Source organism: Sinocyclocheilus rhinocerous, unplaced genomic scaffold (genome assembly GCF_001515625.1).
Source record: "Sinocyclocheilus rhinocerous isolate Xijiao unplaced genomic scaffold, SAMN03320098_v1.1 scaffold360, whole genome shotgun sequence".
Classification (NCBI taxonomy): Eukaryota; Metazoa; Chordata; class Actinopteri; order Cypriniformes; family Cyprinidae; genus Sinocyclocheilus; species Sinocyclocheilus rhinocerous.
Window position 1 is genome coordinate 314154 of NW_015653490.1, and position 14319 is coordinate 328472.

A 14319-nucleotide genomic window follows, 5' to 3' on the forward strand; every position below is an offset into this window, starting at 1 on the left:
TATTAATATATATATATATATATATATATATTAACATTTCTGTCCCCCTCACTTCTGAAATGATGGCTACGCCCCTGAAGTAGCCTATATAAAACTGCAAAATAAACATTCATCTATCAGTACTTTTTACTTAAGTACATAAAAAATCAAGTACTTTTGTACTTTCACTCGAGTAAAATTGAAAACTGAGTACTTTTCTTTTACTGGACTGGAGTAATATTTTATTATACGGATCTGTACTTTTACTCAAGTACTTGATTTGTGTACTTCGTCCACCACTGAAATTTAGCTACTTCTTACATTCTTTCACTGTTAAAACTGAAGCGGCGAGTGAAATTCAGGTTCTGTGACCAGTAAAGACCTGCCTTCTTTGATTTGATTGGCCATCTCAAACATTTTGACATTGACATTGATGAGCACTGTTAGTCCGCTGAGGCAGACCACCCATTTTAAACCTTTTGTCATTCTAACAATACAGAGCACAGTGTCACTGAGTGCAGCAGAACAGCCTCAAGAATACCAATTATTGTAAGGGACAATTTTGCTAGATCTGATTATTGGTGGTTGCGGCCCTGCTTAGGGTACTCACTGTCTTCTTCAGTGCTTTCTTCAAAGGCAGGGTTGTCTACACCAGGCTCTTCTGTCCATGTAGGAACATTGTTGCATGTGTTGGATCCAGCAGGTGGTGATGGTGTACTCTCCTTCATCTCAGTCTGGGGGGATCTGAGAGGGTTGGTCGCCGTGACCCTGTCCTCACCGCCCTCCATCTGCGTCCGCTCCAGCTTTGTTCGCTGACTTTGTGTTCCAGGACACCTAGACCCACACACATAGATGCAAACATATAAATACAATAACTGAAATATTCGGGAGGCAAGGTACACAGAGGTCCAGCTGACCAGAAATGGAAGACAAGGACAAGAAATTTACATTTTCATTTACATTTTAGTATTTTTACAAATTTTTGTCATTTTCTTTCGTTTTAATTACTATATAGCTTTAATTTCTTTTTTCATTTTTAAGGTTGTCAGGGCAAGTTGAAGTTTTTCATCTGATATTTTTTATTTTATTTTATTTTATTTAAGTTACCAATTTTTTTTTTAGTTTTAGTTAACAAAAACAACACTGGTCCTGTGAAACTACGAGATCTTTCTTTGCCTTTGAGCTTGGAGGATTTCAGCATTTCACTAACATGACTGTCATACAATTAACAGCACTAATTAATTACTCTACACATCAGTGGGGACAAAGACCTGTAGGATAGTACTACATGCTGAGGTCTCATAGTATAACAAGAAAGCACTGGATTGTCAACACAGGTAAGAGAAGACAGATAATGCTGGCAGTAACTCTCAGCCTTCTCTTAGGAAGGAGTTAGCGCCTTGTTAAGGTTAATCTCCTTGGGTCCTCTTTCATTGAACTATAAATAAAACATTCTTGCAATAAGTGTAAATTATCTAAGGAGTATAGATGATCTGACAAAACTTTAATAAGTTACTCTTAATCTTAGTATTAAACTTTAATACTTTTTTTTTTACAAAAACAGATGAGACTCTATACTGTTTTGTCCTTCGATTTGTGAACTAACTCAACTTTGAACTATTCAACTCAAGTTTGGCTTCAGACATCAGACTCTAGACCAAACCCTTAGTAGGCCAAGACCTTCAGTTGATCCAAAGGCACCATTCAATCTTGTGCAACAGAACTAATCTCAAAATTTATACCACTCTCTCAAACTACACAGTCTTGCCAATTCTTAGTACAAAATACCTTACTGGACTCTGTAACTCACCATAGCTCTGGGTTGCCCTTGGCAGTCTCACAGAAGAAGTGGTTGAAAAGGTTTCTAGAGTTGAAGTTTCCCAGCATGGCTGTAGAGAATATGAAACTGCTGCTGTCCAGTGCATTACACAGGACCGACTAATCTCCCATCACATGACAAAGGGGCAAACAATCCCCAGATGGGAAGTCAGATCAAGCCCAGCAGGCTCCACTCACAAGAAAGTGACTCCAAAAGTCACTGGAGCCTTTGTCTGCTAAGCTTCAGTGTCTAACTCTAACAGATACCTAAGTATATTTGTTGCTACTGCATGTTCTGACTCAAAAGCCCCTGACATGTGGTTATGCACAAGTTGAACTGTTGTATTCTGCATGTTGATCAAGTTTATTTGGGGTTTACTCATAACGGTACACCACAGTGGTGTGTGTAAGTATTATTCTGTTTGAAAATGGTTCATCATTTATGTGTGAGCAGTACATCCCAACTGAGAATTAAAAAACAACAACAACAACTATGTAACACTTTTTGGTAGTACTATTACTGATTGAATTTTTATTTATCTGAATTTGAAACGATCAAGTCTTAAGGGACATTCATAAGCACACAAATGTGGGAGACTGGAAACACAAGCTCATTTAAAGTTCGCTGCATTTCTAAGTTCAAGTTTGGTAAATTCTGACCTGCAAATTCATATCACATGAAGGCATGTGACCATTAGAAGAATGATACATCACGGTGTGACCTTCTAGCTGAATTAAAAGAACACAAACATGGAAACTGCAGGTTTGCAATATTGCATGAAAGTGGAGTACATTGTATATTTTTGTTTGTGAAATTATGTTTTTAAAAATGGCACCAAAGAGTATGACGTCATTATCTCGTCCTTTGCAGTGTCCAAAGAAATTTTGCATGCTCAAAGTCTAGTGAGCCCACCTCTTAAGCCAAGCAACAGACAGACTGTTTGATGCATAATGCACACAAAAATGTCAAAAAGTGACCTCCAATCTGATTGGCTGACTGGCACATAATTTATCAGTCTGCCTGAAAACAAATGTGTGACCCTGGACCACAAAACCATTCATAAGGGTCAGTTTTTCGAAATTGAGATTTATACATCATCTGAAAGCTGAATAAATAAGCTTTCCATTGATGTATGGAGCATAAAAGAAAAATCGATAATTTTGACCCATACAATGTTTTTTTGGCGATTGCTAAAAATATGCCCCAGCGACTTAAGACTGGTTTTGTGGTCCAGGGTCACATATATGAATATTCATGAGTATTTTACCTGTGTTTGAGATGTGCCTCCAGGTCACAGCGTGGCATGCTGAGAGAACAGGAGGGCGTTAGCGGACAGGTGACCAACAACTTATCCAGCAGCTTGTGCACCAGAATGCTGGAGCGCCGGCAGACCTGCAGCTGCAGATGCGCACGGTCCAGCGGACAAAAGTCCCGTTCCTGCAGAAAGCTGCGCAGGCAGCGGGCACAGAAGGTGTGGCCACATGGTGTATCCAGGGGCTGAACTAACGGCTGAAGGCAGATGTGGCACACCAAATCATCATCCACTTCCAAGCAATAGTTATAAAGGTGATTCTCCCAGGTGCGGTGAATCTGTCCACATTCAGAGCAAAGGGCCTCCAGAAGAGCTTCGCTCACCATGCCCGGGTCCACTCCCTCTCCCAGACTGCCCATTGAGCTCGGCTTCGGCTACACAAACACACTTAGTGGCTTGGTTACGGGGGCGTCCGTCCCATGGGCGTCAGAGGCTGTGCGACTCCGGCAGGGGACGGCCACCCCCTGGTAGACGGTGTGACATCACTCTGAAGGAGAAGAAGTGAGGTAACTGTTCTGAATGAGAGAACATGTTTGTGTGTGTGCCATGTGTTGTGAGGATGAGATTATGTTGCAGAGCAGTGTGGGTTTACTCCTGCACATTAATCTGACGGTGTAATCTCTTGCTCTCTCGCCTGGAGGAATCTTTCAATCCCACAGAGAGAGAATTATCTAGGATTGAGGCAGGGAGGAAGCGCAGAGTCAAGAGGTTTTGATATGAAAGTGAGAATGGGGGGCAAGAGGAGAGGACAAAAAATATAGATACTGTGTAAGATTTGAATGGATAACATTTGTTCATAAAACCCAGATTGGGGGGTGGGTGCAAACTCATTCAAGTCATTAAATACAAATATTAATCAAAACCTACTAGATTATAATTAAAATTATTCCTCTGAAGGCCCTGTTTCTAATTTGGATACATTGCTGATTTAAAGGAATGGTTCACATTCTCTCTATATTTACTCACCATTATGTCAATTCAAACCTGTATGACTTTCTTTCTTTAGTGGAACACAAAAGGTGAATTTCTGACGAATAGCTTTTCATTACAACAAAGGTAAATGACTGGGCCTCCAAAAAAGCACCATAAATGTAACATAAATGTGATTTGTGTGCTGTATTTCAAATCATACACTAGTTTATTGGCCATTTTTCACAGAAAATCCAGATACCTGCATTAGCTCATATACAGGAGTGGAAAAACATGAGGGAGAGTAAATATGACAGAATTTTAATTTTTCTGTGAATTAGACCAGGGGTTTTTTAACTGGGCTCTGTGAAAAGTCTAGAGAAAAAAAAATGAATACATTTGATTAAAATAAATAAAACATGATATAAATAAACAACCAATACATCTAACAGTAGTACATTACTAAGCTATAGTGAGCAGGCAAAAAATTTAATAGACCTTAGTCAGGGTAGCACCACATTTAATTTTTGACAGGAATGAAAACGAGGCTGTGAGGGATAGAAGTACAGTGCATTCAATGAATTGTCATCGGAAATGGAAAGTTGTGAGTTATGATCGTATAGTGCGTGCCATTATAAAGACTGTAAGTCTATCCCTCACAGCCTTGTTTACGTCCGTGTTCAATTCAATATGCCATCTAACCTGTTTAAGTTCTATGTAATAAAAACTAAATATTTTCCAAAAAATACAGTGTACACATACATTTTTACATTATAAATTGGGCCTTTATATATAAAAATATAGATCTGCCTTTTTAAATTTTAGAATGGGGGTCCCTCGTATGAGGATGATCAAATTTGGGGTCCGTAGCATCGAAAAGATTGAAAACCCCTGAACGAGACTTCTAATAATTGGCTTTTCGAGGCCACCAATCAGCAGGGGGCATTCTGTTGGGCCAACGATAACTATAACCTTCGCCTGTATTCACAGTATCCGACAGTTGTGCGTCCATGAGCAGCCCCACGCTTGGTCTGTCGACAGCATCTCCGTGACTACCTGCCTCTGTTTTTATCTTGCAGCTGGACATGAATAAAACATGAGGACACAAGGCTTCTCTGTTCCCACTACAAAGCCCTGTCAACGTCTCATCAGACACACATACCCATGCTCACTTGTCCCGCACACTGTAAATGTCTTAATGTGGATAGTATATGAAGCAGCTTGTGCTTAAACCTCATCCATTGATAGCATGACGTGGGACTTCATTACATGAGGCTGGAATGCTTAATGGCCTTTGGGCAGCTGCCATTAGTATTTCTTCTATGCTGGATTCTCTGATGACTTTTAATCACAAGGAAGTGTTTAGATATTGACTGCAAGGGCTGTTCAAGGCCACTCACTTGTTGTATCCTTGTATCTTTAGCTGCTTGTCACAATTCTCACTTGCAAAATGGCACATTCATGCTTATCTGGCTGCCTGGCGGATGAAGAATTAAATGTTTGTTCAGCTGAACTGACGTAACAAAACAATACAATTAATGGTTGATCTTTAAACATCTACAAAGGAAGCAAACAATATCTGACATGTTCCATGTAGAATGATATGCACATCTCTAAGGTCTTTATTTATTGAGCAAATGGCTTTCAATGACATGTTTCCAATCTGCAGTCCAGAACTGTTCACAAACCCCCATTTTTGACACATTGCTTTTCCAAATCAATACATTGACCTTATTTTTTTTAGAAAGGTTGTACATTCACAAACAGGTAGGCAACAAAAATAAATTAATGGAGGGAAGGGGAGGAGAAATAACGGCGCTTTCTCTGTTGAATTAAAATGTCTGTGGATGCCACCTGCATGAACTGTCTTGTTAATAAGGTGTATCCAATCCGGATCTATGACACACACACAAATATCGATATCTCATTTCTGGTAGTTACAGAGTGGCTCGCTGTAAATTTTAACGTTTACTGTCTCTCTCTCTCTCTGTCTGTGCTATCGTCTATACAATAGGCGACAATGACATCTAACAAAATGCGTGTAGTAATAAAGGATCGGCGGGTTATAATATGAGTATTTGAATAACATTACCTATTCGCGTTCCCCTCGGATGGTGTGAACTCTGGCCCCGAGAGGGGGGAGAATCATGGAGCTCAATCACATCCACCGCAGCTTGCCCGAGCCGCATCCGCTAGTCAAAACACCCCCGTATCTGTCTTGTAGCGAAGTCCGATTCGTGAAGGAATGGTTCTGTTGAGTCGACTCTTTTGAATGAATCAACTGAATCGGTTCCTAAAACTGGTCTGAACAATTATTGCATGTATTGGAGTGAATCGGCCCGAGCTTCTCTCGAGTCAAAAACTGCCCGACTCGTTGAACCGAGAACCGTCTCTTTCAAAAAATGTCCAGACGATGATAAAAGCATTTGGAGTGAAATGAGGATTTGAATTAATAACTTGCTTTATAGCCGAATAGCAATGTTACAAATAAAATGTTCTGAAAATATGTTTATGGCTTGATTGTATGACTTTTATCAACAAAAAAACAATGCAAACGCAAATCAAATAGGTTCATTTTAAATGTCTTTTTTTAATTTTTTTTAATTTTTTTTGCAGCCAAGAGATATAAATGAATTTAATTTTTGCTTATTGTAAATGCAAATTATTTAAGTTCCACTTTGTGGATTTCCTGGCTTAAGTGGCTAGCAAATTGAACTGGGACACATATTACAATAAGCACCCTTGTTTATTAAAACGTAAGCGAAAATAACATAATAAATCGCGTTTTAGAGCATGTACTGGAACGTTTTAGAGCATTAATATGCCAAGAGACCATGTAATGACGTAAAGAACCACCGAATCATTCTTGAACCACTTCTTTCAGACGAACTGTTCAAAGGAACCGATTCGGGAAAATGACTCGGCGTGTAGGCGGGCACTCACGCTGTCAATCGAAAAGCAGGTGTGACCATTGAGGTGCCTGCTTGAAATACGATCGTGGAACAGAACGTCGGCCAAATTCATGTTTTAGACCTTGTACTTACTAATTATATATACAGAATGGTTTCAAAATTTTAGTTTGAATTTTACTGTCATGCTTATGTCCGCAGCTGACGTAGGTTATATTTTTACATCCGTAACTTGGGTTAGGATTATGATCAAGGACTAAGTCAAACGGGGGTCCAAATTTGGGTCCTCGAGTATAGTAAGTAACACCAGCCAGTTAGCAAGCGGAGCTGAAACGAATTAGAATTTAACACTGAATTTGGGTTAAGTTTAAATAAATCATGGATGAAAGTGAACTTGAGAGGTAGGCTATGAAATTCCTAAAGATATTGTTTTTTGCTTACAACCATTTTAGATGGCTACTTTATTATATTATATTAAATGTGTGACCCGGCTGAGTGCAACTCTTAACGGTCAGTGAAGATGTGTGGCCAGGTATCATACTACATGTAGCAATCATCTCCGATATCTTACAGGGAAGGAATTATTCGTTTAAATAAAAATCAACCATGCGCATCATGGCATTACCTGTTCTAGGCTTCTACGTCGTGATAACAACATTAACATTAGTTGTAAGTGAGTGTCACTGCCTTAAACATCAAAGTACTGTTAATACAATTAAGCATTACAGAAATACTAAAAAAACTGTTCCTGTAGTCATGAAGGACAATGAAACAATAAGTGCTTCGGGTCCTTAGGTTACAGTAGTACAGTTACCCGTATCTCTCATTCATGTAAATATTCTTTCCTCCAACAGGAAAGCCGTGGAGGAGCTCCTTAAAGAAGCCAGCAGAGCAAAAGTCCGTGCTGAGACGATGGGTCCTACTGGATGGTAAGTGTAGATGTTCATTTCGAGAGGTGCAAAACGTTTTATTTGCTGTCTTAATTGATACTTTACAATTTAGAAGGCTTTATATATTATAAACGAATACTTTCGCCATCACATGTTATTGTGCCTGTAGCTTGCATCTAAAAGCTGGTTAAATTGCTGTATTCTAGGATTAAATGTCCGCTGGAAAGCACAAACGAGCGCTTTCTGCTGAACACTCTCAGTTCTCCTGCTGTGACGCATCAGCCTACAAATCAGCGCGCTTCTGAGAGAGAGAGAGACGAACATAGGTACAAAAGAGCTTGTGAAAAACATCGTACCACAGACTGTGAAAAGTGCAATCCCAAAGTAGTTCATTCACACAGAAGATACCGCTCCGATTCTCATTCACACACTTCAAAACACCGCTCTTCCTCACGCGGTCATTCACCATCCCGAAGACACTCCCCCCACCTCTCCCGGAAGTCAGAAAGGACTCGATCTCGCTCACCAGTGCGGGACAGTTCTCCAGATGTCAAAAAATACACTGACAGTGGGGGGAAATGATATAACGGTCTTTGTAGAGGTTTTGTTTTGAGCATACTTTAGATCTCTACATTAACACACCTATGAATTCCTACAATTCTGCAAATTTCCATTTGCCATTATAGGTGCTGAACAATAATATTAAAATAGCATTTTTAAAACTAAAAGACGGAATTCGATTATTGAGAGAAGCTGTGAATATCATTTTGACTTGAAAGGACGATTTTCTGAACTATTTTAATACGTCATTGTGTATTGCAACTTTCTCAGGCTTGTTTCCTTTTTTATTTATAGAAATGTATTGTTTGTATAAACATACTTGGTGTGTGTGTGTGTGAATACAGTCACACACTAAGTAGGATATATGTTTATATATTATGCGTTTACGTTGTATAATTTCTATTTTCTCAATAATGGTCTTTTGTTTAATAAATAAATAAATAATGAATGATAATAATAACGTTTAAAATGAACGTTTGTGCAATAAACGCGAGTGTTTGTGGGCGATGTTTCTGTCATTCATGCATTCAGTGCGTGGTGCCAGAATGAATTATTACACCTGAGATTTTCCTCAATGGGCGGCTTAAATTTCAGTTTAAATGTCATTATCATTCCTTTGCGGCGGTTTGACATGTTTGCCCAAGCTTTACTGTCGCCACTAAGCAAGCATATTTTATTGCCGTTTGTTCTCTGCCACTCTCTGATTATTTCTTATCGAAGAGTCTGAAAAGTAAAAAGGCTCGGTTTCCGTGATTCACCTGGTTACTCGCACCTCACATGTGATAGTAAATTTAAATCAAAATGCACGTATGTAATAATAATAAAAAAAAACTACAGTAACCTATTTACGAGTGTAGCCAAAACTGCGCTTTCCTTTAGTTTTGTAAGACGAAGCATCCTGTGGGTGTAGGCCACCGGGTTTATCAACATCTGATTGTCGTTTTACATAACGCCATTGTACCATTATGATTTATCAGAACTCCCATTATCGAGTCGCACTTGGACATACACATTACTCCTACTCAAACATACAAGTGGTTTCAGAACGCTTTTGCGTGTCTCCTAACTGGTTTATTGCGGTTTATCTGAAGTCTCAAAACGCATTTTAATTGCTAGCCGATTTTATGTACCAGTGCCTTAAGTTGTGTATTTCCTCTGTAGCATGGCAAAGCTACATTACATATCACTTTACACCATTATCCCTCTCATAACGTTCCATGGAAATGCTTTCAAATAGCGTCGTCTCACTCACGCTTCATAAAACATTTTGCACTCTTTCAACATTGTAAAAATAGTCGCGGATAACGGTTTCCTTCCCTTTTCAAACGAGGTCATATATAAACACCATTAAGCGTCTTTACAAGGCTTGATTTGCGAGGAATGGGTTTACCTGAATTTTATGATGTCGTATGAGAGCCCCATTAAGATAGGAGAGAAAGTGCCTTTATTGTTATTTGAAGAGGTCCATGCAAACACAGAACTATGCCATAGGCCTATAGTCTGAATTACTCGAAATTTGCTTGAATATAGTGAAACATATATATATATATATGTATGTATGTATGTATGTGTGGTTCTTAACTTGCCACTTTTTGAAGTCTTGGTAAATGCAAGGTTATATATATATATATATATATATATATATGAAAAATTGGAGATACAATAAAACGCCTTAATCTATTTCATTTTTTTTTTTTTTAAAGAATTTTTGTTGTTGTTGTTGTTGCTTTAACATATGATACTTGGGAAATTCCACTAATTGAAAATCACCTTTTCATGCTGCCCATTTCTCTCTTGATCTTACCTCTCCAAACATCGGACTGCCTTTGCGCACACATCGCAGACTAATTGAGTTCTGTTTCACTCTCCATGTTAATTCGTTTACACCGAACAGCTCGTTTTTATTTAGTCAGGAGAACTTTAGTTTAATGGGCCGTGGACGTGTGTGCTTAATGGCAGGTAAGCTTGGTTAAAGCAAAAGACGGACAACGTTGAAAGGTGTGTGTGTAATGATTGTCCTTGTCACCAGTGTCCATAGATTTTACGTAACAAGGACTTAATGGTGCCTCTTAATCTGTACATTCAGACGCACACGCGCTCTTTTTACGAGAGAAAAAATTAATAGGTAAGTTCTATCTTAACCTATAGCCTATTCAGCCACAGGTGAAAATGCGCGTTCGGAATAACTTAATATTTTATCGATACGTTAAAAGTACCTTACTGTATATGTAGCTACACATATAATGAATATGCACTTTTTAGACCCCCAACCACTTCGCATCCCGCTACACTCTTAAAAACAGTTTCCAAAAGTAGTAGCTTTTATTATTATTTTTTCCGCAGCGATGCCATAGAATAACCATTTTGGATTCCCTAAAGAAACTTTCAGTGAACAGTTCTTGAAAGAACCATTTTTTCCATTTTCCAAAGAACATTTTAAAAGTCTAAAGACCTTCTCTCTAAATAACCTTTTGTGCAATAAAAAGTTTCCATGGACGTTAAATATTCTTAATAGAACCATAATAAAGACCCTTTATATTTAAGAGTGTAGTTGCTTTGTTGTCATATTCTGTTTTTACTTGAAGACAATCAAGCTCAGACAAGTCTGGATGATTTTGCCTCTGATAGCCTAAATGAGAATCGATCCTGTCTCTCCTCTATCGGAAGTTGATAAAGAGAATTTGAGCAATTTGACAATGTTTTATCAACTTTTTTAAAATTCTGCATTTTTAAGTCCCTTTTTTCTTTTTACCCGTTCGGTGTTCATTAAAAAGAGCAGAGGTACGGATTCCCCGATTCACCTGTCTTTGCAGTAGAATCTAACAACTGCAGGTGTAGCACATATACTCGCAGGCAAACAGAAAGTGTTTGCCAAGGGCATTGATTTGAGCATGGTCGGTTCTGTTCAATTATTGTCAAACCGCGGGGCAGTCGAAAGGAAACACGTACAGAATCTACTGCCAGTTGACAGCTTTGTGTAAACAGTGAAACCAATGGTGCAGCAGGGTCACATGTTCACGGTGGCACACCTATGAGGCCCTCGAACGGCGCCAGACGCTCAGACTGCAGGTAGAGCAGAGGTCCTGATCAGGGGCAGGGCGCTGGCTCATGTGCTCGTGTACAGCACGGTTTCCCCGGTCTGTGGCAATCATGAATCGGGAAGAGCACTATTACCCTCCTAACCATCTGTACAAGGACTCTTGCGCCTTCCAGAGACACCCCAACGAAGACTACAGCCAAAACCCTCCACCGTGTCTGTATATGAGACAGACTCAGTCCGTCTACGCCTCATCGTCCTTGGGCGGCCAGGACCAGCCAAATCTTACCGACATTACTTCTTATAACATGTCGACCCGGGATGATCTGGCAGGGCCTCATCTTCACCTTCCCCAGACTCCTCAGACATCTCTACAGACGCTCGGCGGTTATGGAGACTCTCTTGACCTGTGCGGGGATCGGAACAGATACCATCTGCCATTCCCGTGGATGAAGTCAACGAAATCTCACACGCACGCTTGGAAAGGACAGTGGACAGGTAACTCTCGTACTTCGGCTATTCATTTTTAGGTTCACCTTAAGTTAAAAAAAACTTTTGATAAAATGAAAGCAGGCCCTAATGTCAAATTCATGCTTATGATCTCCGAAGTGCTTAAAATAATCATTGTGTAACACTATCTCAATTTAAAAGTTGCCTATAGATAATTATATTATTATCCCATTTAGTTAAAAATAACAGCAATATATTTTCGTAGATTCCAAACGCATACATAGATGTTCAGAAAAAGAAAAGGTTATAGAGGACCAGTGTTCTGACAGTGGGCTTCCCAAAAGCATCGTTTTCCACATCTTAATGCTGACACGCGGCCATGAAAAGTGTTATTGTGGTAAAAATCGTTACAATAGCCATAATTCAGTAATCTACACTTCCCATTTTTCTTGAGTGGTCATTCAGTAGCCTACAGTTTAGGCCACACGTAAATAACTTTTTTTTCCTTTTAAAATCGCCCATAAGAAGAAAACCGTAAGAAAGGAAGTAAAAAAAGTTAGTTTTTTGTTTCTTTAATAGTCTAGAAATTCTATACTGCATACAATTGATGAGTTTTAGTTGTCTGATTTTTTTCCCTAAATATTCACATAATTTCGAGAACAATATTAATCGTTATATTTATTATTATTATTATTATTATTATTATGGTACGATTATTAATTATTGTAAAATAAATATTTAAAAAAAATAAAATAAAAGTGAAAAACGATAACATAAAAATAATTCCCTATAGAATTTGATACAATTATTATTTTAAAATATAATTAATATTATTATTTTGCACTCTCAGAAAAAAAAGGTACAAAAGCTGTCACTGGGGCAGTACCTTTTCAAAAGGTACACTTTTGTACCTTTTAGGTACTAATATGTACCTTTTAAGGTACCAATATGGACTGTTTAGGTACAAAGGTGTGCCTTTTGAAAAGGTACCGCCCCAGTGACAGCTTTTGCACCTTTTTTTTCTGAGAGTGTGGGATTAAAATGATGACCTGATGAACATAAATATTACTTGACATTTGCAAAGTCTCTTATTTATGGACCAATTCTACAGTGAAACCTAATTTGATCTTGATTTCTTTTAGCTACTTTAAATAAATGCATTTTTAAGACTAATGTTAATTCCTCTGTTAGTAGTCTATTTGATTAGAAAACGAAAAAGAGAAGATTATTCTTGAAAGAACATCAGACGTCGGACAAAACAGACGGTGTTTCTAGAGGTGAATACACGTCAAATTTCACCAGATGAGTGACTATTTAGCCTATTTTCCGAAAACTATAACAATCCTTCGAATTTCACCACATGGGTGATTATATAGCCCATTCTCCGAACAACCTTCAAATGCGTAGCCTACACTATTTCTTGTCAATAAATCTAATAATATCACACGTACTGAAATAAAAAGTAGACTACTTAAAGTAATTCAGAGTTAATAGCATTTTCATTCGTTTTAATATGAACTACAAACTGAATTCAGTTAGGAGGTTCTGACCTTTGAGTTGATGCCTTTGAGTTTAACTTTACCGCCCAAACGTTCAGATAACTTTTAAACTGTAATATCCTCAGAGGCAGATGGTGTGACTGTGTCGAAACATGACCTTACTAAAATTTCACTCCTGTAATTCTGTTTTAGGCCCTTACATGGTAGAGGCCGAGGAGAGCAAGCGCACGCGGACAGCTTACACCAGAGCGCAGCTGCTCGAGCTCGAGAAAGAGTTTCTCTTCAACAAGTACATCTCGCGCCCGCGCCGCGTGGAGCTCGCGCTCACCCTCAGCCTCACAGAGAGACACATCAAGATCTGGTTCCAAAACCGACGCATGAAGTGGAAAAAGGAGGAGGACAAGAGGAGAGCCAGAGGAGTGGATCCCGAACAGGATTCCTCCATCACGTCCGGAGATCTCAAGGATGAGTCGTGTGTCGCTCCAGGAACTCTAACGGGACCCCCTTCACCTCTGCACTATCACGTACCTCCAGCCCCACAAGACTCGTAAAATAAACACTGACCAAAAGAGATATGTGTCATCATCAACACAATCTATCAGCCTGCCATCGATGAGTGGAACTATATAAGTGTGCCACATCTCATTCTCACATGTGACACTGACAACAGTTAGTCAAATCCTGTAAATCTGTACAGTACTGCTAAAAGATTGACAGTAGAGGGCGATCTCAGTTGTGTGAGAGGCGATGCTTCTGTGGAGTCAATTTCTTGGAAGGTCTTTTTGTGTAATAGAAATGCATGACGTCATTGAAACATCAAATGTTCATTTTAAAAACGTATTTATAGATAGACAACGAATAGTCAAAAAGCCTTTCTATCATGAATTTCTTTATTAATTATATTTCATACTATTTATGCAGCTACTACTAAACAAATTAAAAGCATGTGTGCAG

The 14319-nt window shown here is 38.8% G+C and overlaps 3 protein-coding genes across 6 annotated transcripts in view; 2 read left to right on the top strand and 1 right to left on the bottom strand.

Annotated features, from left to right (window-relative positions):
• LOC107716412 (ligand of Numb protein X 2-like) overlaps positions 1-6216 on the bottom strand; it is an 18513-nt gene extending 12297 nt beyond the window's left edge. For 3 of the 4 annotated variants that reach the window (XR_001637209.1, XM_016522855.1, XM_016522853.1), the window contains exons 1-3: positions 6112-6216; positions 3066-3597; positions 590-813 (exon numbers count right to left, since the gene is read on the bottom strand). Coding sequence is in view for 3 of the 4 variants with exons in the window: in XM_016522855.1 (XP_016378341.1) it covers positions 590-813; positions 3066-3469 (628 nt within the window). In the remaining variant the exon portion in view is untranslated. Of the gene's footprint in view, positions 1-589; positions 814-3065; positions 3598-5419; positions 5440-6111 lie in introns of those variants that run through there. The other variant, XM_016522854.1, reaches the window with a different exon arrangement.
• An 842-nt stretch (positions 6217-7058) lies between these two features.
• LOC107716389 (A-kinase anchor protein 17A-like) lies at positions 7059-8697 on the top strand. Its single transcript, XM_016522797.1, has 3 exons — positions 7059-7329; positions 7783-7857; positions 8025-8697. Exons 1-3 carry the CDS (start codon positions 7307-7309, stop codon positions 8398-8400), a joined length of 474 nt encoding a protein of 157 aa, XP_016378283.1. The 5' UTR covers positions 7059-7306; the 3' UTR covers positions 8401-8697.
• A 2762-nt stretch (positions 8698-11459) lies between these two features.
• On the top strand, positions 11460-13916 carry LOC107716377 (pancreas/duodenum homeobox protein 1-like). Its single transcript, XM_016522787.1, has 2 exons — positions 11460-11914; positions 13558-13916. Exons 1-2 carry the CDS (start codon positions 11488-11490, stop codon positions 13914-13916), a joined length of 786 nt encoding a protein of 261 aa, XP_016378273.1. The 5' UTR covers positions 11460-11487.
• Positions 13917-14319: the final 403 nt, after the last annotated feature.